The sequence below is a fragment of the Balaenoptera acutorostrata genome, chromosome 6 (genome assembly GCF_949987535.1).
Source record: "Balaenoptera acutorostrata chromosome 6, mBalAcu1.1, whole genome shotgun sequence".
In the NCBI taxonomy this organism is placed as follows: domain Eukaryota; kingdom Metazoa; phylum Chordata; class Mammalia; order Artiodactyla; family Balaenopteridae; genus Balaenoptera; species Balaenoptera acutorostrata.
In genome coordinates, this window is record NC_080069.1 from 8,802,242 (window position 1) to 8,825,899 (window position 23,658).

At 51.8% G+C, this 23,658-nt stretch overlaps 1 protein-coding gene across 1 annotated transcript in view; it reads left to right on the top strand.

Annotated features, from left to right (window-relative positions):
• Positions 1 to 23,658, top strand: part of XKR6 (XK related 6) — a 275,314-nt gene that overhangs the window by 249,406 nt on the left and 2,250 nt on the right. The window contains exon 2 of the mRNA XM_057549310.1: positions 2,438 to 2,634. Within this exon, the coding sequence (XP_057405293.1) occupies positions 2,438 to 2,634 (197 nt within the window). The remainder of the gene's footprint in view (positions 1 to 2,437; positions 2,635 to 23,658) is intronic.

Here is a 23,658-nt window from a genome sequence, read left to right on the forward strand (position 1 = left end):
CCACAAGGCGCGGCAGGGCCTCCGGGAGGTGCCCGGCCTGCAGTGCCTGGCGAGGCTGGCGCCCCCGGCCTCTCCACGCTGGCCCCGATGCCGTCCCCGCTGCGGTGCGTCCCTCCCCTCAGTTTTCTGCAGGTTGTTCTCTGCTCACTCCAGGGAGTGTGTGTGCAGAAAATAAGGTGTCCATCCCAGCCCCCCGGGTGGGTCTTTTCAGAGATCCAGTCCCTTAAAGGCTCCTAGGAATCTAGAGAAGCAGCCGTCAGGTGTTCGTCAGGTGTCGGATGGGCTCACTGTCACCAGCACGTGTGGTTCAGGTCCCACCGATGGTTCAGGTGGGCTGCTTTGTGTCCCGATGCCCGCTCTGGGGGACCCTGGCCCACTCGTTCCTCCGTGGGTGCAGTACACGATTAGCGCACAGGAGGGAGGCCCACTGTTTGGACCTGGAGAGGAGCATCAATTACAGTTTTAAATTATTTTGCAAATGTATGTTTTTGCGTCTTTGCCTCTAAAGCATGGGCTTCTCTAACGTCATGCAAGGTTCTTGGGCAACACCCACTTCTCCCTTTGCTCCCAGGGGACGGGGGGGTATAGAGCCCCTCCCTGTGAGCCTCTCAGAAATTTGGTGTAAACGTGGGCATGAGCTGCCTTCGCCGTGTTGCGACAGTGCCGTCCTGCAGGACTCCGAGCCCTGGGGGACAGGAGTCTTCCTTCTGCATCCACAGGCACAGGGAGATGGCGTGAACACAGACAAGCTCAGGTGTCCATGAGAGACAGAGAAGACACGAGAAGGGGGGTGGGGGCGGGGAGAGAGACCGGGCGGTGGGACAGGAGGGGCGGGCAGGACCCCATGAGCCGAGGGAGGCGGCTCGGATTTTATTCGGAACGTGATGGGAAGCCATGGGAGTGTTGAAAGAAGGTGGTGACGTGATTGCATTTGTGATTTTCACAAAGCACCTTGGCTGCTGTGTAAAGAATGGGTTGTTCTGGGGCCAGAGTGGACCCTGGGAGACCAGTTAGGAGGCTTCTGCTTCGATCCAGGAGAGAGGGGTGGTGGCGGGGACCAGGCTGGCGGTGGTGATGGGGACAGAGAGAAGGGACCGTCCAGCAGCCCCAAGTGGGCCCCTGACGGTGCTTGAGAACAGTGGGGACTCTGTAGGGGGTCAACGATGTTCTCAACCTCTGTGATTCCGGCTCGGCGGTTTAAAAGACACAGTGATATACATTCCCAGGGGACGGCCAGGGACGCAAGTGTGGTTCTGTCCTGTTGTCTGTGACCTCAGTTTACGGCGCATATTCTTGATCCTAACTAGGCCCACAAAGCTGTGCTTTCTGAACCTTGCTTTTGTCCCGGCGCTGCCGGCTCCTCTGGGCCTGGCCTGGCCCCAGAGACCGCTGGCTGGCTTGGATGCTACCTTCCATCCTCCCCTTGACTGTGGCTTGGAGACAAGCTTCCAAAGTTTAGGTGAAAGTGAGGCAGGCCTGGGGGCTTTCTCACGTGGGCCTGGATACATGCCCAGCACGCGGATTAGCTCCCTAATCTTCCCACCAGCCTTGTGATGCTGCGATTCTGCTGTGTGAACGACGAGTAACGAGGACACAGAGTTGGGTAATTCGTCCAAGGTCCCACAGTGAGCAGATGACAGAGCCGGGATTTGAACCCAGAGCCTGTGCCCTCCGCCTGTACCTGCTTCCTTTGCCCCTTGTCCCTCCCGGGTGGAGTGGGGTCAGTGGTTTGTGTGACTGAGTCCTGGGCTGCACCTGGATGGAGGCTCCGTTACAGGCCATCCCTAGCATAGAGGGGCGGGGGCTCCGTTGCAGGCCATCCCTAGTGTAGAGCGGGGCACGCACGAGCTTTGGTGTCCAACAGCCTGGGGCCGGCTCCTGGTTGCTCCGCCACCCAGGTCTGGAGCCTGTGCAAGTGAGTCCCGCCTGTCTGTCCTACGTGGGAACTACACCTGCCTGTCACCTGGGACCCAGGCAACACGCAGTAGCCAGCCAGCCAGTGATACTTAGTAGGAGCTTCATAAATGCTAATTCCCTTCCCTCCTCCTCCAGAGAGGTGAAAACCCTGCAGGAAGGTTCCCCCTGGGACCCTGAACTTCAGCCAGCCCACCTGCCCCCTGAGCTCACCTGTGATGCTTCCCTGGCAGGCCTGTGAGATCACCTGGTCCCACTCTTCCATTTCTTATTTTACAGATGAGCAAAGTGAGGCCAGGGAGGGGACAACTTGCCTTGGACCCGTTCCCTGGCCTGCCCCCACCCCACCCCACCCCGAAGCCTCAGCACCCTGTCTGTGGTCCGGCAGAACCCCTGGAGCTGGTCCAAGCACCCGGAAAACCTCAGCGCCAAGGAGGGGATGCTGGTCTGTGGGGACGGCCTGACCCTCCCACAGCTCCCACGCCGACCCACGCTCTCTGTGTTCTGTCCCGTCTCTCGGCAGGTATATCCGCACCATGTACCTGGGGATTCAGAGCCAGCGGCAGAAGGAACACCAGCGACGCTTCTACTGGGCTATGATGTATGAATATGCAGATGTTAACATGCTGCGCCTCCTGGAGACCTTCCTGGAAAGCGCCCCCCAACTGGTGCTACAGCTCTGCATAATGATCCAGAAGAGCCGCGCCGAGACGCTGCCCTGTGAGTCCCCTCCCCTTGCCCAGGGCTGGGGGCGTCGCCCGTCCTGATCCCCGAGTCCTCACTCCCGGTGCGAGCCTGCCCCGCCGTCACGTGAGCAGAACAGAGCCGGGTCTCGGTGTCCCTGGAGCAGCAGGGCGGAGGGCCCTAGTCTCCCAGTCCGGGGGGAGAGGCCCCTTGTCTTGGCGCTGGCCTGAGCCACGGTGTTTGCACATATGCGGGGTGGGGAAGATGCCTTAGGACAGCACGTGCCCAAGAGGCTAAATCATGTCAGGCGGCGTTAGCAGTTTTAGACGTTTTTAAGCTGTGGTGCTCTTGCTTCAAACCCATGTATAAAATGTAGAAGCCCCACTTATAAAACAGGCTCAAGTAGCTCTGTTCTAGCTAGATGGGGATGGGGGTCCAGAGCCCAGCGTACCCCGCCCACTGGCCGCACCTCCCCACTCCTGGCCCCTGTGGCCCCAGATGGTCTCTGAGCGCCCAGGGCCCGGTCCGGACAGCACTGGTCTCTACAGCAGTGGGAAGCCTCTGGGGGCCACTGGCTGCCCAGGAAGACCTTTCCACATTGGCCTCCTCTGGTCAAGGTGGAGTCTCACCCCAGGTCGCCAATGTCAGGGCAGACCCCAGGTCAGACCAGCCTGCAAGTGTCATTGTCGTGTCAGAGCCTATTTCAGCAGGGCTGGAGCTCCAGCAAGGGAGAAGGTCTAGGGTGAGGAGGGGCTGGAGATCACAACACTTGGGGGACCCTGGGGACGTTTTGCCTGGGGAACACTTGAGCTATGTGAATTTCAACATTTGAAGGGATGTCAGGGAAGGATGATCGTTCCAAAGGGTCTGGAGGGAGCTACAGGGAGACCGTTATCGATTCTACATGTGGGAGATGTTTCAAACAGCAGGAGCCATCCAGTGATGGAAAGACTGTCTCAGGAAGTAGAGAGTTTCCCGTCATGAGGAATATTCAAGCAGAGCTGTTGCTGCAGGGACTCAGCCCAGAGGTTCCTGACTCGAGAGGGCTTGAGCATGTGTGATCCGGAGTAGCAAGGCAGCTGGGGCAGAGAGTCTGTTCTCCATGCCCACCTCTCCCTGGCCAGTGGGACCTGCTGGCCTCCTGGGTCCTCACCTCTGGGCCCACAGCTCCCCAGCTGCTCCAGCGGGCCCTGGGTGCCACCAAGTTCACGAGCACCTGTAGAGGGCTCTCCAGCGGGACACCCCCTTGCCCCACGTGGCCCCAAGCTCTGGCCTTTCATTGAACTGCTATGCCTCTTTGGTATAACGGGGGAGATGACAACCGTACCTAATTTTGGGGGGATGCAATGATATGCGGCACGTTGAACACTTTGTTAAACTGTCCAGCTCTGCAGGCATCTAAGGGGGTGTGTTTCGCATTGCCAGGGAAGTGGCGTGGGCAGGCTCCCCCATCTTCCGCCCCATGAGTCATGCTGCCCCAGCTGCCTTGCTGAGCCCACTCTTTCTGTGATCACTGCTCAGGTTATAAACGCTGAGAGGCTGGATGTGAAGTCCCCAGAGAGGAAACTCGAGGGGCAGCCGATGTTGCTTCCTAGGGGTCCTCCTGACATGGGAGCCCAGGCGGCCCAGGTCAGCAAAGGCTAAGGGGCCGCTGGGCGAGCCTTTGTGAGCAGGGGCCTGGGAGTGACAGGAGCGAGGCTACTTCGGCCTGGGCAAGCACTCCCTGGCTCTTCTGCCCACACGCCCGTCTCTCCGTGCCAGCGGCTCAGAGGTTGGGGGAGCGCTTCCCCACGTGTTTGGTGAGTGGAACAGTTATTCCTCGAAATAGACTTTCACAGTTGAATACATTTGGGGACCGCTGGGCCCGACAGAGGTCGGTGGCAATCTTTGCTCTTGGGTTGTGAGTCTCCAGGATGAGGGTCTGCAGGGCTGGCTGGGGTGATGGGAAGGAAGGAAACCGGCCGTCACTGTCATGGAGCATAGACTGTAAGCTCTTGGCATGTTCCTTTTTTTTTTTTTTAATTCCAACCCTTTATTTTATTTATTTATGTAGTTTGGGGGCACACTGTGCGGCATGCGGGATCTTCGTTCCCCGACCAGGGATGGAACCCGTGCCCGCTGCAGTGGAAGCCCGGGGTCTTAACCACTGGAGCCAGAGAAGTCCCATGTTCCCTTTCTTAACTTCTAGAATATCTGCTCATCCCTGGACCCTTGTGTTATGGTGATAGATGCCTTCCCTCTCTTTTCCCATAAAAAGCTGCATGAAACGTACGCCCTTTAAAGAAAACCAGTTTAAATATTAGAAATTGGAGGAGAGGAGAGAAAGTCTGTGAACTTGGAAGGGACGTGTTGGCGACATGGACTGTCTGAGTTCTTAGAGGGTGGTGGCCTGGAAAGATGGGGCTATTCCGCCTGCTGCTTGACAGCTGTGTGACCTTCAGCAAGTTACCGAGCCTCTCTGTTCCTCAGTTTTCTCGTTTCTCAAATAGGGATAATATCGGTACCTACCACAGAGGGTTGTTCTGAGCATTTTTGACATGATGAATGTCAAGGGCCTCGGGCCGCCTCTGGCCATTTTGAGGTTGGTGATGGTCGAGCTTTTACTGCAGATACACTTTCTGAATTGGACCATGAGTTACTAGTGAGATCATGGCTAACTGGCCTTGTTTGGTGGGCTTTTGGTGACACCTGTCCACTCTATACCGTTAATGCTAGTAGATGGTTAGAAAGATCACTATTGCTGTAATAGGTGAGTTTTCCATGGATCTTGCCCAATGCCAACCTCTTCCACTTTTGCTACTTTTGCCAGCTATTCACCTTTTATTCCTCTTTTATCACTGGGTTAGCAGTACAGTATTTGGCCTGCAAGATGGATTTGTATCCAATTTACCCACAAAACCAGACTCAAGTCAAAATACAATATTGGGTTAGCCAAAAAGTTCGTTCGGGTTTTTCCGTAACACCTTAAGGAATCTTACGTAAAAACCCGAACGAACTTTTTGGCTAACCCAATAGCAATAGCAATAATAAATCATGGAAATCTTATGCTAGAGTCATTTGGGTACTTCAGTGGGGTCTTCCTTAAATCTGGTGTCTTGAAAGTTTAAATAAAGATATAAAAGGGGCATGTTATCTGATATGCCATTTACACTGGTAGTGAGCCTTTTGTCTGCTGAAAGCTTCACGAGGCTTCTAGGCTGTGACAGAGTTTGGAAAGCGGTCCTGAATAGTGGGAAAAGCCCGACAGAGCTGCGTATAAATTCCACCTCCGCCATTTATTGGCTTTATGACACGGGGCAAGTTGATTTCCTAACTGGGCTTCTTCATCTGTAAAGTGGGCATAATAGCTACTTTTGCGTGGTTGTGAAGGTCTAACGAGCTGCACTTACCCCTCTACAGCACCTTAGCTGGCGTATTATGGGTACTTGATACAGTCTGCCATTCAGCAAGATGCATTAAGCCAGGAGCCATACTACGTGCTGAGGGTAACAGGGAACATAACAGATGTGGTCCAGGCCCTCATGAATCTTCCATTCTCTCTTGGGAGACATAACGGAAACAGCTAGACAGCTAGCACGCTGTGGGAAGCGCTTTAAGCAAACAAACAGGGTGCCAAAACCACAGTACATGGGGTGGGGTGTGGAGAGAGCTTATTTGGGCAGGAATGTCAGAGAAAGCCTCTCCAGAGAGTTGACATTTCGGCTGAGTATAAACACTGAGGAGGAGCCAGCTATGGGAGAAGCAGATACAGCCTTCCAGGCAGAGGGAACGGCATATATAAAGGCCCTGAGATAGGAAACGCCTGGCTTGTTCTAGAAAATGAAAGGACTCAGCATAGTTGGAGGTTGGCGGTCTGGGGAAGGAGAGTGATGTGGGGAGGATGGAGAGGAAGGCAGAGGCCTGACAGCTTGGGTTTATACCAAGTGCTGCGGGGAGGGTTATGTAGGAAATCTTTTAAAGAAGATTCCCTTTCCTGCTGTGCAGGGAGGAAAACAAGAGCTGAGCCAGGAACGCCGGTTAGAGGCAGCGGTGGAGGTCCAGGGGTGAAATGATGGGGTTGGAGTGTTTGGGAGTGGAAGCCAAGTGCACGGATTGCAGGCCTGCTCTGGAGCGGAAATCAACAAGACTTAGCAGGCCTGGTGCGGGCAGTGATAGAAGGAGGGCTGGGGGTTTCTAACAGGGTATGTTGAGGTGGAGGGCACTCTACGGGGATTGGGTTTGGGGGATTGGGTCAAGAGTTAGTAGCTCTGTCACCTTTCCTGGCTTTTTGGGTTTCCTGACGCTTCCACGTGAACATTGGCGGGGTGGGCGAGCGCCACTGGCTACACCCACACAGCACCTGAGCCTGCCTTTTTGGGTTGAGCTCACCGTGAGGAGCTATCCTCCTTACAGGGCTCTGAAGACCACTCGCCCGTGGCCTCACGACCCCACTTGTCAGGCACCTGCTCTGCTGTAGGCAAGATGCTGTGTCAGGAATGGGTTTGCAAAGATACCTACCCTTCGGTAGGTGTTCTTAAACACCAAGCCCTTAAGCATTGGTTTTCTTTTAAACAAACGTTGAGCTGTAAGATCCAAATAGGCCTCTGTCTCTCCATCCCTTTGGTGTTAACCTCCCTAATCGTTTTCTTCTTTCTTAACCTCACTTGTCGCCTCCTCTTACATCAGAAGCCCACCAGTGGCGTGTACCTTAGCTTCACATTTGCTCCTTTCTCCAGCAAGAGAGCGCTGCAGAGAGGCAGGTGTTCGTCCAGTTTCTCTGCTCCCGTCTGTACCTTTTTCTTCAGCTGCCACCCCAGGAGCTCTTCCTCCTTTCCCGAGTGAGGACGGAAGTCATCCCAAGGAAGCATCAGCTCCCTCTCCGGGCTTCCTCTCCGGATCAGGTTTCCATTTTGCGTGAGGACTAGGCTTCCAGGTTCCGGTTCTCAGGGGAGCGGAGGCCAGGGTCTGCTTCTCGGCTGTGGGGTTGGTTAAACGGCCCTCCCTGCCTTCCCCTCCCCACTGCGAAGGACGTCCATGTCTCTCCCCTGGGGAGATTTCTTTTCTCTAACGTGAAAAATGCTGTCCTGTCTCTCCAGTCCCGCTCGTATGGACATTAGCTGTTACCCTCCAAGTCTGGGACACAGAAGTTGGCTACTTGATCATTTAGGATTTTGGTTACACTTAGGTGAAGCTGCCACCCGGGAAGTGATGGTGGTCTGGTTGTGCGGCCCGTGACCACAGATCTGTGTTCTACACCAGACCGGTGAATTTCCTACTCACTTTCCTCATTACCAAGAAGTAAAATTTGTTATTGAAACAGCCCTTTCACTGCATCAAACACCGTCAGATAATGAATCACCTTGTGCAGAGTTACGGGGGGTTTCGGTGCCCCCCGATCCCCTGCTGTGTGAGCCACCGCCTGACTCAACCCTGGTGGAGTAGCCCCCTTCTCCCTGACTCCCCCTGGCCCTCACCCCCGCCCCGTGCTGAGCTGGAGCCGCTAGCTCTGAGAGATGCTCTGGGCTTTCAGACCAGGTTGGTACCAAGATCTTCCAGCCTCCGATCTCAGCTCCAGGCTGCTCGTGCCGTTTCTCGGTCTTAGTCTCCAGGATAGATAAAGGAGAAGATGTGCACTTCCCTTTTCAGGCTCTTCGCCTGGCTGTCTTGCATCTTCACCCGTAACTGCAGTGAAGAGGGACATGCCTTCCTTCTCCCCCCAGAACACAGACTCGGCCTCTCGCGTTTCCCCGGGGGATGAAGTCTCCCCAGCTCTGTTTCTGTCTCCTTCTGAGAAGCTGCCCCTCCTTCTTGCCCATCAGATACCCGCTTGGCGTCTACACACAGGGTGCCCTGAGCAGCCAGCTCAAGCTCACAGTGCTGCTTCAGCTCCCAGTGGCTTCTTGTCAAACAGAACATCAAAACCTCACACTTTTAAACAGAATTTGCAAGGATATTAAACAGAGACATCACTTCTGGTGCATCAGTGTAGTTTGACTTTGCATCCAATTCTGAGGCCTTTTGGCTGAGGTTGCCCTAACAACAGGCAAGAGAAAAAGAGAGGAGGGTTCTTTTATTTAAATTGTGATAAGAACACAATGTAAGATCTACCCTCTTAACAAATTTTAAGTGTAAAAGAAAATGCAGTACGTACAAATGAGGAAGAGTTCTTAAAGCAGCAGAAAACGTTTGAGAAAGGCAGGCTAAATCAATTTCACTACAGTTAACACAGATGAAATAACAATCGGCCACCTGAAAATGTCTGTGCATGAAATGTTGGGACAAAGAGGGACGTCAAGGCAGGCTGACCAGTGGGGCTTCTCAGGGGAGGCTCCGAGTGCTGCCGGTTCAGAAGCCTGAGCCGTAACTGTAACGGGGCCACTTATTCAGTAACTATTTATTAAGCACCTACTATGCACCAAGCATGGTTCTAGGCGCTGGGGACAGATATGAGCAATAAACAAAACAGACAGAAAGCCCTGCTCTCATGGAGCTTGCATTTCTTGTAGGGAGAGACAGACAACGAACAAAACAACTATTAGAAAATGGTAAGTACTCAGCAGAGCTCTAAAGCTGGGAAGAGAGAGGGGCGGGGGAGCAGAGCCGTGTCAGCCTTCAATAGGGCTGCAGGAAGGTCTCCCAGTCTTCAATAGGGTGGCAGGAAGGGGACCTCTGAGCAAAGATATGAAGGAGGGAGGGAGCCAGCCCACAGATCTCTGGAGGTGAGTGTACCAGAGGAGGGAACAGCCAAGGGCAAGGCCTTGGGCTAAGAAAGTGACTCCTGTGTTTGGGGAGCAGCCAGGAGGCTGGGAAGGTGGGTGTGTCGTGCCTGGGCTCAGCCCTGCCCCGGGGGTCCTGCCAGCAGAGCATCTCTTCCTCTTCTGCTTTGTTAAAAATATTTAAACCGCTTTATTGAGATCCACTTTACATACCGTAAGATTCACCCACTTGAAGTGTATGATTCAACGGCTGTTAGTGTATCTGCGGAGTTGTCACCATTACCACAACCAATCTCAGAACAGTTTCTTTGCCCCACAGAGACACGTCACCCTTCTTAGATTTGCTCTCCTGTCTCCCCACCCCTCAACTTTCCTGCATAGGGAGGCGGGCAGCTGAAGGAGCCCTGGGTCCTGAGTCCACTGTGCTAGAACGTGGCAAGGGATGCTGGGAAACTCTCTCCCATCTCATCTCTGAGCCTGAGTAATGTGAGTGAGGGCAGGAGGGACTCCTGAAGTCCCTTCAGTCTGGCAGGCTGTGATTCTAAGGAAGAGAAAAGTGGGGGAGTCTGAGCAAGAATCGGACAGGAGCAATGTTTAATTATTAGGCTAGACATTCACATTAGAGGCAATCGCAAACTCAAGGCCTCGTGGGAACTCCCAGCTCCAGGAAAGACGGCAATTAAATGATCTTCAAAAGATCTTTTCTATTTCTTAAGATTTCCAAGGAAAGAAGGCCTACAGATTTCATGAATGATGTCTTCCTGTGTCACACGTCTCTCACTCCTGGGAGTGGGTGGAATGGAAGAGACCCTGAGAAGGAAATGTGGGGGGAGTCCCTGTAAGCTGTTCTCCTTCCTTTCTGAGCCTCACCTTTTTCATCTGTAAAAATAAAAAAGGGATCCTTTCCATTCTAGACACAGTTGGAGGCGTTAGGTGGGTCAGGACAGCAAGAGGAGTCCTAGGGGTGAGGCAGTCACTCCATGGCCAACCTGGGCTGAGGTTTGGGTCTGACGCTGACCAGCGGAGAGCTGAGTCCTCTCTCAATTCCAGGCCCTCTTGTGCGTTCGAACCCCACGTGCCCCAGGCTGCCAGACCCTGGGGTTCAGGAGCCTGCCCGCTGTAATACCTGCCCACCTGTGACCGCATGGGCCCATCCCCACCTCCTGCTGTTCTTGGGGAACCCGTCATTTCCTTCACCCCCCCCCACCCTTCCCCAGTAATAACCAAGTACTTTGAGGCCTTCTCTGCTTGTCCCTCCTGAGACTGTCACCTAGAAGAAAAGGTGCTGCCTCCTGTTTTGAGTGGTAGAATGCTCCTGGTGTGGACCTGGCTTCACACTCTGATTTGCACTTAGAAGCTGCATCAGTCCCATAAGGCCCTTAACCTCTTAGAGCCTCGGGGTTCTCGTTTGTAAACCATGGATCGTAACTCCTGCCTCAGAGGGGTTTTGTCAGGAACAAGTGAAATACATTTGTTTGTGTCACAAAGGAGGCCCCCTGGCAATCACCCGTCCGAGGCCCGCATTGCTGCCCTGCTCAGCGAGTCTCTGGCTGGGCGACGTCACCTGCTCGGCAGCTCTGCTTCTTTCCCCAGGCTGCTCGCCTGAGCTGCCGTGGAGCTCCACAGCGGTCTGGGAGCCCTCCCCAGCCTCCTGACACAGTCCCTTCCAGGGCTCCAGGGGCCGCTCCTCCTGGCTAACCAGGCCAGGACCGTGGAGAGTGCTGGTTCTAGCCCAGCACAGTGCCGAGGGCGCAGCAGCGGCTGGGAGGTCAGCCTGCGATGTCCAGTCTCGCGCCTCTGTCCCCCCCCGTTTCTCCCGCTTCTCCCTCCTCCCCACCCTTCAGTCCCTCGTGCAGGAGTGGGCGGTGCCCCTGCCCTTGGCCCAAGCCCTTCTTCTCCCAGGATTTCTCTTGCGGTGGTCAGATCGTGCGGGGACCTGACAGGGAGACGCAGAGCCAGTTGGCTGGAGGAGCAGTTCGCGGGGGAGGAGGGGGGATGTGACAGGAGAAAAGGTGGGAACTCCAGCTGTGGGCGCCAGCACACCCCCCTTGCCCGTTAATTTGGCTGGGATCTCTGACGCAGCACTTAACCTCTCTGAGCCTCGGTTTCTCCTGTTTAAGTTGGGAATAATCGTACCTGCCCTAATCTACTCAGAGGGGATGGGTGGGCACCCTGTGAGATTAGAGGGGAAGCCACCTGGGGACTAGGGGTAAGGGTTACGCATGCGGTTACTTTGTGTCTCGGGTGAGGGAATGACTTTGGGGTTTAGATTAAATTACATCATTGTAGCTTAGAATCCCAGCAGGCCCCTCCTCTCCCCACCATTTACAAACCTGGAATCCCAGGGCCCTGCAAGGTGAGACTGAGCTGGAGATGCTCTTGCCCCGGCCACAGGCCTGCTTCTCTCTTGGGAGGGCATGATTGCATGAGAAAATCAGTTAGGTTAGGCCTTTGTCAAAATAGTATAGGGAAGTCTGACGGTCAGCGATAATACATCACACAGGCTCCCTGAGACACATCTGCACTGAGCACGCCTGGCCCTGCGCTAGCCTCTGGGGGAACAGAGGTGAGCCAGGCAGGCGGGTCTCTGCCCTTCGTGGGGGAGACAAGCGATAACAAGTAACACATGAATAACACCGTTTCAAATATAATTGAGTCTATACATGTGTGTATGGGGGAATAGAACACATGAATAACACCGTTTCAAATATAATTGAGTCTATACGTGTGTGTATGGGGAATAGAACACATGAATAACACCGTTTCAAATATAATTGAGTCTATACGTGTGTGTATGGGGAATAGAACACATGAATAACACCGTTTCAAATATAATTGAGTCTATATGTGTGTGTATGGGGAATAGAACACATGAATAACACCGTTTCAAATATAATTGAGTCTATATGTGTGTGTATGGGGAATAGAACACATGAATAACACCGTTTCAAATATAATTGAGTCTATATGTGTGTGTATGGGGAATAGAACACATGAATAACACCGTTTCAAATATAATTGAGTCTATATGTGTGTGTATGGGGAATAGAACACATGAATAATACCGTTTCAAATATAATTGAGTCTATATGTGTGTGTATGGGGAATAGAACACATGAATAACACCGTTTCAAATATAATTGAGTCTATATGTGTGTGTATGGGGAATAGAACACATGAATAACACCGTTTCAAATATAATTGAGTCTATATGTGTGTGTATGGGGAATAGAACACATGAATAACACCGTTTCAAATATAATTGAGTCTATATGTGTGTGTATGGGGAATAGAACACATGAATAACACCGTTTCAAATATAATTGAGTCTATATGTGTGTGTATGGGGAATAGAACACATGAATAACACCGTTTCAAATATAATTGAGTCTATATGTGTGTGTATGGGGAATAGAACACATGAATAATACCGTTTCAAATATAATTGAGTCTATATGTGTGTGTATGGGGAATAGAACACATGAATAACACCGTTTCAAATATAATTGAGTCTATATGTGTGTGTATGGGGAATAGAACACATGAATAACACCGTTTCAAATATAATTGAGTCTATATGTGTGTGTATGGGGAATAGAACACATGAATAACACCGTTTCAAATATAATTGAGTCTATATGTGTGTGTATGGGGAATAGAACACATGAATAACACCGTTTCAAATATAATTGAGTCTATATGTGTGTGTATGGGGAATAGAACACATGAATAACACCGTTTCAAATATAATTGAGTCTATGTGTGTAGGCACATCTTGTGCTATAGAATACTGTATATATACACTCTGTATATTCACTATGTGTGTACATTGTACTATAAACATTCTCTGTCTCTGTCTCTCTCTCTCTCTATATATATATACTATATATATATATATATATATATAGTGTATAGTATGTAAATACATCAAAGATGTACATATATCAAATATATATTGAATATTCCAAATCCATGTTTTTACGCATGGGTCACAAACAATAAACTAAGGCCCAGTCTGCTTGTACCAAAGCCCATGCTTTCCAGGGCATCTCACGGCCTCTGTTAAAATGCAGTCAGTCTGGGAGCATTAGGGCATTGAGACTGGTTGGCTGTTTGCTCTTCAATGAGGGTGGATTTACCGGAACTTTCCAGGGATAGCAGACGGGTTTCTTCACAGTGTGCTTCAGGCTCACCAGGATCCAGGCATCCGCAAGGCTCGTGCCAGACCAGCTGAGTGGCTGACGTTTGTTCTAGACTCTCCAAAGTTTGCCTTTATCTAGCTGGCTGTGAAGATGGTATTGTGAGAGCTCTGACAACATCTTAGAAAGAAGAGGCAACCGAATCAGAGGGCTGGATTTAGCTTTCCTCCTGCCCGGTCCTTTAAATACCAGTAATTGACCTTGAAGCTCCTTGAGAGGGGGGCTGTTGCCTTCCCCCGTGTTCCCAGAGTGACCGTCAACTCATGGTCAGCTGCTCAGAAGAGCCTCATTGTCCGGGTATCAGACCACAGAGATGCTGTTCTCATGGCCTCTCCCAAGGTCACTGGTCTGTGCCCCAAGGGCCTCGTTCAGGATATCGAGCACTTCTCAGGAGGAACTCTAGAAAGCCTGAATCTCCAGCTGTTTGACACTTGCAGGTTCACAGTTTGTTTTTAACTTGAGAACATTGAGGAAATAGGAATAGGAACCCCATCACAGGGTTTCTCCTTCTCAGCACTAGCATATCTGGGGCCAAATCATTCTTTGCTGTGCATTGTGTTGGGGAGCTACCCTGTGCTCTGCAGAATATTTACCAGCATCCCTGGTTCCCACCCACTAGATGCCCATAGCGCCCTCACCCCGAGCTGTGACAACCAAGAAAGTCTGCCAGATGTCCCGGGGGCGGGGGGCAATGGGGGAACGTAACATTCCCATTGAGGACCTTTGCCCTGCTATTAAATGGGTGATTGTGGGTGGTGTCGGCTGAATATGGCCCCTCAGGATGTCCACTTCCTAATCCCCTGAGCCTATACTGGCACTTTATGCAAAAAGGACTATGCAGATGTGATTAATTTAAGGATTTTGAGATGGGAGATTATTCTGGATTATCCAATTGTATCTGATATAATCAGAGGGGTCCTTAAAAGAAGGAGACAAAGGATCGGAGGGACAGAAGGCGATGTGACAAATGGAAGAGAGTTGAAGATGCTATGCTGCTGGCTTTGAAGAGGAAGGAAGGGGCCGTGAGCCAAGGGATGCAGGGAATACAGCTCTGGACGCTGGAAAAGGCAAGGAAACAGATTTTCTCCTGGAGCCTCCAGAGTGAGCCCAAACCTCTGACACCTTGGATTGGGACCAATAAAACCCATTTCAGACTCTGACTTCCAAACTGTCAGATAATAAATCTGTGCTGTTTTAAGCCACTAAATTTGAGATAATTCGTTACAGCAGCCATAGGACACTGATATATCGGGGAAGGTGGCTTTCTTTAAGCAATTGAAGCTAGCTGTTTACAAGATGTGGTCAGGGCATCAACAGCATGGTTATCTGGGATTTGCATTTGTGACATTGCTTGGGAAAGTGTATCTGTGCAGGTGACACATTCGTTGGGTGACAACTCTGCGCCAGGCATGGGGATTACAGGAATGGATAAGCCAGTTTTTCTACCCTCAAGAATAAATGTTAGTTCTGTCCTCAGGGAAGTCACAGTTAAGGGAGAAAGACCAACAGTCAGCAGAAAATGTGACTATAAAATAGTGGCCATCGACGAGAAACGCACAGGATGATGTGGAGAGCGCAGAGGTGGTACCAGTGCATTCTGGGGGAGTCAGAAGGGGGTCCCAGGAGGAGAAGATGCTGACCTCAGCCCTGGAGGATGAGCAGGGAAGGGGAGAGGGGTGACACGAGCAAGGGCCAAGGGGCTTGAGACAACATAGCGTGCGTATGGGGGTCCGTATCTCTACTCACACCCGCTCATACGTGGGCGTCGTACTTTGCCAAGTGCCAGGCACTGAGCTAAACCCTTGAATAGCCATTTCTCTTTTGGTCCTTACAGTAACCTCATGAAGAGCATTCAGTTATTGTTGTCTTTTTACAGGTGAGCAGACAGGCATGATGCCCAGCATCACTTGACAGCAGGGTGGCAGAATCTAGCCTGGTTCCAGAGCACACACTCAGAACCACGGTACCCTCCTGCCTCTGTGAGTGGGTTAATATCACTAGATCCTGACCACGGGCCTGGGAGCAGGGCCCAGACACAGAGGTCTTGGGCACCGTGAGTGGGAGCTTGGATTTGAGCCCATGGGACAAGGGAATTACTGGAGGCTTTAGCCTTGTAACCCCAGGCCATGGGGGACTTTGGAGCTGGAGATACTGGGTTTTGAAGCTCCCTCTCCAACAGTTTGCTAATGTTGTAACTGTTTTAAAAGACAGGTTTTGTTGTTATTGAGGCATCTCAAGGGCAACAGATCAGGAGACAACTGCCATTGAAAAGGTCGTTTGTTACTCACAGATCCCAAGAGGAGAGGGCATGCCACACCATGGGGTGGGGGGCCACCTGGGGAAGCACCGGGTTCCATCAACAGGCAGAGGGAGTGAGGGGAAGATGTGGGCAAGAGCCTTTATTGTGGTTTCCCAGGGAAGGAATGAGTGAGGCAGGGGAAGCAGGCTTAGGATAGGCTAGTCTGAACAATTTCAGGAGGCTCTGGGGCACAGCGCTGTCCCTAGTTGTCTGGTACCTGGCCCTGGGGTGATTAGAACAGGGGGATAGTGGCCCAGCGTGTCAGAGCCCAATAAAGGAGGTGTGCGTTCTGGACTGGTTGTTTTGCATATGAAAAGCACTTGTGGTTTGCTCTTTTGAGGACTTTGCTAAACCTGGGAGGGGCGGTCCCTCCAGGATCAGCAAGACCCCGAAAAGGCAAACCATCAGAATAAAAGGACATGCTTCCTGCAGTAACTAGACAAATCCTTCTACCTCTCCGTGCCTTGGTCTCCTCTCCTATAAAATGGGACACCAGTAGACACTTCAGGGGATTATTGTCAGGATTAAATGAAAGAACTTAATGCAAAGTATGTGGCATAATGCCTGATGCATTGGGAACATTCATTGAATGTTATTTCTCTTCATCTCCGTCTTGTACCCTCAAGGTTTTCTTCTAAAGGACACAGGCATAAATGTAGGCTCCCGGGGAATTCCACTTTCCCGCCTTTGGAGAAAACGGCGGGAGGGAGGATGGCTGGTGGGTCACAGACCCCTTTCCCCATGGGCCCCTTTGAGAATCAGAGGACAGCTGTGGACTGTCTCGTGAGAAAAATACCCACACGGTTTTGCACATAGTTTCAGAAGGACCTGACCAATTGCTGCGCTGCCCTTGGGGGCTCACATGCATCACGGTACGTACGAACTTAAGGAAAAAGGGAACGAGTAAGAGAGAAAGTGTATGGAGATGGTGGGAGATGCTAAGGTGGGAAATTAAGCCTGGAAGGTGGGGCAGGCATTGGGGGTTGCAGGTTTCAGTGTGCTGGCCAGCGATGGCCAGGCTGAGAGGCCAAGCTCTGGTAAAGGCCTTAGTGAGGTGACACTTGGGGACCTGGGGAAGGGCCCCCAAGGCGGAGGACAGAGCCAGCACACATGCCCTGCGGCGGGACTATGCCTGGAGCACATGGGACAGAGGGGGAGCGAGGAGCTGGCGTGAGGCGACCTTGGAGCAGGAAGGGGCTGTCTCATGTAGGGCCCAGGATGAAGGCCTGGTGTCGTGAGCCGGACTTAGGTTTGAGGCCATTGGAGAAGGGAAGCGGTGAGGGGCGTGAGTGGGGACTCGACGGCATACACTTGTAACTCCAGGCAGTGTCACGAGGGGCCCTACAGGCCTTATAAGGACCATGGCATTAACCCTGAGCAAAGCCGTGTGTCAGTAGGAGAGGCTGGCCGTGCCAGGGTTAGAGGCCAGAACCATTTCCCTGGCTTAAAACAACTTCGGTTCATGTCTTGCTGTTGTGCGTCTTATCACAGGTCACCGCGGCGGGGGTGAGGGAGTGTGCCCTTCCTCCTGGATGTGACACACACATGCTTCTGCTCGTGTGTCAGTGGCTGGGACAGGTCACAGGCACAGCTCAGTTCAGCAGGGCAGGAAGGCGTATCCTTCCCGGGAAAAGGTTGAAAGTCAGGCACCGTTGGCTGCCTGCCATGCCTGGGAGGCCACGAGGAGAGACACACCTCAGCTCAGTCACTTTGGCAGAATTGCGAGTGGCCTGTTGGGACAAGGGCGGATGCAGGGAAACCCACTAGGAGGTCCTCCCAACAATCTGGGCAAGAGAGATGAAAAAGAGGTGTCACCACCTCTGCACTTACTGGCAGGCTCAGGGAGGGCCCTCCAGGGTGGGTCCTCGGCTTTGCAGGCCTACACATTGGCCATCGGTGCTCACAGAGATGATCAGAGGGGCTCGATAACCAAATTGATAAGAAATTGATGTATAAACCTGAGTGCTAATTCCTTCACTTATGAATGGGGATGGGAAGACATACCTTTCCAGTGATTCAAAAGAGAATCTGAGTTTTGGAGTTAGGTAGCCTGTGTTCAAATCCCGGTTCTGTGATTTCTTAACTACTTGATATGGAAAAGTGGCTTAGACTGTGAGCCTTCATCTCTGCATCTTAAAATCAGCCTCAGATGCATTTATAGGGAAGAATGATCCGGTTAATGGGTGTCACAGCATAGAGTCTGGGCCAAGGTAGCTGTTCAGTAGAGGGGGTATTATTGTTATTGAAACTTACTAGAGATTAGCAGGTGACATAATGAGCCTGAATTCAGAGCCAATAAAGAGATTTGTCACAGAAACCATGGTAAGACAATGCTCTGTAACAGAGACTACTGCTGTAGTGGCCAGATTTTAATTCTGTCCCCCTTGGACCATCTCCCTGATGTTAAGGAGCATTTTCTTCAGCCAGGGTATGGTATAATTTCGCAGATGTCAGCTTTCCTGAATTATTCCAATCCTCCCTTCCTTCCTATGTTTACACCACGCCACTCTGACTGGCCTTGGGTTTTTTCAGATTGCCTCAGCTACCGGTGTGTCTGTCCCGAGGGTTACATCCACAGTGATGGATGCCATCTTTTATTTTGACCCTTCCTAAAGGTCAGTCTGGAAATGTCAGGAGTGTCTTAAGGTGACCCCATGTGGTAACCTCACGTGGGGATCACAGTCTCTCCAAATACAGAAATGGGACTAAAATGAATATGTCAGTGCTTGCAAAAGTCTACTGCTCGAAGAAGACTGTTAGACCTTAAATTATTTACTGTGGATGTATTTTCAGTGTAAGTTGAAAAAGGAGATTGATTTCTTTGTTGCTGCCACATCAGACTTACAGAATATAATTCTGACTGATCGCCAGGCAGTGCATCTGATTTGCTTAGAAGTATGGAGTAGGAACGTGGAGGAGAACATTATGAGGCTCCTCTAATTTGCAACAGTGTTCAGCAAGCTTAAGCGGTATGCTGGTAAATGCTTAACAACCAGTTCATAGCAGGGTTGGAGGGAACCCTAATTTGTAGCATTTGCCAATTTCTGTGGTGTAAATATTCCCACCACACCTATTTCAGGCCTCTCACATGACATCAGCCAGCCCACAAAATTCCTGCCAATTTGACAATTGGATCTCGGAAGCCAGGATGACCGGCCCCAGCCCATAGACCGCGAGTGAGGAGTGAGATGATCCCAGGGGTCGGTGGTCACACTCTTGCTTACTCCTGTGTAACCTTGGCCAAGTTACTTGACGTCTCTGAGCCTCGTTCGCAGACGGCATCCTTGAGGCTGGTTTCCTTTCCCTGGTGGCCCGGGTAGGAAAGTACCTTTGTATCCTCACTCCCGTGCTGTCTCTCCTGGGTGGAGGCTAGTACAGGAGACAGGCAGTGGTGCTTAGAGACCTGTGACCGCAGCTGCCTTATCTTCTTCTGAGAGCATTTCTAAGCACAGACGGGGCTTTTAAAAAATGTAGGAAGATGGGGGAAGTTTGATGGGTGGAAAGAGAAGAATTGGCCTTCTAATAGGAACTCAATCTGGAGAAAATAGACAATGGAAATTAGACGAGCAGGTGGTGGAGTTCCCCCAAACCTTAGCCTCAGTGGTAAGGAGGGAGGAGGTGAGGGCTGAGAGAGGCAGATGTTGACCTTGACGTGTGGATAGACAAATAGCAACTTGAGCCTGTTTCTTGGTTTGGGGAATCTCTGGGGGACCCGCCCATGGGGGTACAATGCCATATAAATTAGGTGAGTCAGAACGGGAGTATGGCCACATCCACATCTCTTAAATTCAGATTCAGTCTCCTCATCTGTAAAATGAGGATAACAGCCCAGCAGGGAAAGGATGCCATAACTGGGGACTAGCTAATGGTCAAGTGTGAAAGACAGAGTAGATCCAAATGACAGATGTCAGAGTCAGGGGGAGGTGCATGGACCCAGTCCTCTGAATGCCACAGGAACTGGTCGTCAACCTCACCGAGAGCTCTCAGCTGTGACCCGGGGGTCAGGAGTGAAGGGAGGTGGGAGAGTTAAGGGAGCAAGGAGGTTACCCTCAGAAGGTTGGAGAAGAGACGGGAGAGGTGGGATCTCATGGCAGAGGGTGCAGGGTCCAGGGAGCTGTTCTTGGTAAGCTGGCGGCACTTGCCTGTGGAGACACGCTGATAGAAAGGAGCTGGGAGCTAGGAGTCTGCACCGCTGACTCTTCCTGCCCCTGCTCCGCCTGCTCAGCGCCCCATCCAGTCACTCTTCTTTGAGTGTTTTCCAGTGTGTGATTTAGCGGTGGGACCAGAAGGGAGCTCTTTGTGGCAGAAGGGAGAACAGGGCAGCTGGTGACAGGGCCGGGCATTCACCGCCCCTGCTCTGGGAAACAAAGTCCAGCAGTGGACCCCACTCTCCCTGGCTCACAAGCAGCCTTGGGGCCAATCCAGGCACTCCTGCGGCTTCTCAGAGACTCCTTGAACCCGCATGCAGCGTTCTCCCGGCGAGACTCTCTCGCGATTTGGTTTCTCCTCAAGTCCCCTTTCGGGCTCCCATTCACTGGCCCCCAGTGCCGCTCTGCGCTGGTCCATCCGGGTCATGGCCCTGCTTCTTCTTGCCGGACTGCAGCCTCCCTACCTCACCCTGATGACGGCCCTCCTGCCGCCCTGGTCCCTTCCACGGCATCACACCTTTCCTTCTGGTTCCTCCATTTCATCTGCTCCCCACCCCTCTCTGATTTTAGGGTCCCGACCTTCCCCCGGACACCCTGTCACTCTGCTTCTCACGTGGTGGGACATCCACACTCATTTTTTGCTTTGTTCCCCAACTGGCAACAATTCAGCTGACAGTGACCCTTGGATATTGCAGGGACACCACCAAATTGGTGGTGATGGTGACCTCCCAGAGGACTGCCCCTCCTTGGTCAAGGGCCTCCAACTGCAGGCTGCGGCCCCTCATGCTCTGCTCCGTTGGTCATAAGGTGGGGACATCCTGTTTCTGGAAACCTTAGCCCCCGGGTCTGGTGATCAGAGCCCCAAGGCCCCTGTCCCAAGCCTTTCTCAGGGGGTGGCCCCCACGAGGCTCTGGCTTAGTGACTTCCCAGATGGTGGGGCTGAACTTGGGTCACCCATTGGGCCAGCTGCAATCCCCCCTTCTTGGTCTGCAGCAGGAAAAGCGAGCAAGCCGTGAAGGTCACTGCCCAGAACTCGTCATAGCTGAACGTGGAGTGTTTTACAATTTCCAGTCTGATCTTTGCAATGCAGAAAATGATGGAGCTGTAAGTGAGAGGAATCATAAACGTGCCCAGGCCTGTCTGAGAATTTCACTGGGGGCCGCGAGGCTGCTTCCACAGCCAGTTGCTTGGTCTTGGGGTCTTGGCCAGGATAATGCATTGACTTTTGGGTTGACCTCGGGCCAGACAGAAATCTTCCAAGTGAGCCACTGCAGGAGGAAAACGCTGCACTTCCTCCCTCTGTAATAATATACGCTGCAGGCCTTTGAAGATTAATCACTTAACAGAGGGAAAGTGATCTCAGTTAATTCTGCTGGAGTCATCTCTTTCTTTGTGGCTTGAATGTTACTTTCCTGAGGAAGGTGGAAGAGAATTCAAATTTGGTTTTTAGCTCCATAATCAGGGGCCTCTCTCAGATACCTGTAGGTACTACACCTCCCGTCCACTCTTGCAAAAGATTCAAATCCTTTACCCCAGAGTGCCTAGTCCCTTCTAAGGCCAAATCTGGAGGGTCCATTAGTACAGTGGCCACTTTCAAGGCCATGGAGTCTGAGTTTGAATTCCAGTTCTACTTCTTGATAGAAATAACGATTTTTGAAAAATACCGTGTTCATCCAAAAAACGGAATTGGAACGCTGTATTAGTTTGCTAGGGCTGCTGTAATAAAATATCACAGACTAGGTGGCTAAAACAACAGAAATTTATTGTCTCACAGCTCTGGAGGCTGGAAGTCCAAGATCAAGTGTCAGCAGGGTTGATTTCTCCTGAGGCTTCTCTCCTTGACTTGCAAACGGCCGTCTTCTTGCTGTGTCCTCGCGTGGTCTTTCCTCTGTGAGCACATCCCAGGCATCTCTGTGGGCCCAAATGATCTGTTCTCATAAGGACAATAGTCATTAGGGTGGATTGGGGCCACCCTAATGATCTCATGTTACCTTAATTGCCTCTTTAAAGGCCCTATCTCCAAATGCAGTCACATAGTAAGGTCCTGGGGGTTAGGGCTTCAGCATAAGAATTTGGGGGTGGGAGAGGTGGGGACATCGCCTGTAACAAGTGCCTACATCACAGAGTTCTTGTAAATAAGGTACATGCTCAGTGAATCATGGTGTGTGGTTTCTCTGGGGTAGCCTCTGTTTCCTGTTGGATGAATGGGTTTGAAGTGGGTGGTCTGTGACGCTCCAGAGGATATAATGTTTGGCGATCTACAACTTCACCATGTCGGGAACAGATGAGGCAGGGAGGTAAGACGGGGGCTGGACATCAGCCAGCCCATAGGCCCCTGGCCGAGTGTCAGCTCTCAGTCCTCCATGTGACTGTCTCCCGAGCCCCCCTTGTAATTTAGCAGTGATGTCTTATGACATTTGGGGAACATTCATACCACATCCTAGAGAGAACTTCCAGAAGCGCTGACCATGGACCAAGGCAGTGTGTGGGTCGGCTCAGAGGGGAGTGATTTCTGCAATACCCTGAAACCACAGGAACGGATCTGGAAGTGGCGTAGGTGACCCAGAAGATAGATTGACGATGAAGGATTGGATTTCGCTTCACCAATGCGGTCAGTGGACGTTTGAATTCCTGTTTGCTCATTTGGGGCATGGATGGGGCTACCATCACAGCACACCGAACAATGAAATCAGGACGGTGACAGCAGAGGGGCTGTCCTGCTTCTGCAGCCCAGGTTTGTTCAAGACCACACTCAGAGTTAGACTGGATTAGACCACGCTTCGGCAAAAGCTAACTTCTTACTTCACGAGCTTGTGCTTTTCTGCCAACAGGGGAAGTGATACCTTTTGCTTTATTAGAAGAAACAGAAAAGTCAAGCCTTCTTTCCATTCAGCTGCTGTAGAGCTCCCCCTCATCACTGAGGGTCGGTAGCACCTCTGAGATGTATCACTTTTAGCCTCAAGAAATGGGTTCACCAGGAGAGGGGTAATGTCACAAAGAAGCTTTCCAAGGATGCTCCAGTGTTGGTAATAAGCCTGGCCCAGACGATCAGGATGACTGCACATTCCCTGCCGTCCAGAAACCCGTAGCCTACACCACGTGACTCCCAAGGGAACCCATGCCCCTCCCTGCCCCAGCCGCAAAAGAACATGAGCACAGGAGGCTCTGCAAGGTTAGCGTAGCCACTGTGACATGGTCGCAAGAGACCACGTGGCTTCAGCAGAGGCTGGTGGAAACGCCCTGTGTGTACAAAGGGCAAAGCAGGACACACATAAGTATTGTGTTCAGAACTTTCCAGAAAAGTGAGAGGAAAATCATCAGGTGTTTTCAAGATTGGCTTCTATGGAGAAATTGGGATTGTTTCTTCCCTGTTTATTCTCCACATTGGCCGTGATTATTGCAAAAGCAACACATACTCATTGTCACAGTTAACCTTCCAGGCTTTTTCTGTGCTCTGCCAACACACTGGTTTTTGGCATCAGACTCTGATGTTCTGCAAGCTGCAAACCGGTGCATCTCCCTGAAATGTTGGAAGGGAGGTGCCGCGTGGGATGGGTGGGGAAGGACAGATGCGTGGGGCGGGGAGGAGGGAGTGACAGAGGACTTTGATCCTTCACTGAGGTTCAAGTGGAGACGTGAGGAGGGGCTGGGGAAAGACCAATGGAAGGCTGGAGCTCTGGGCCAGCTTCATGGGTCTCTTGCTGAATGAGGCTCCTGGA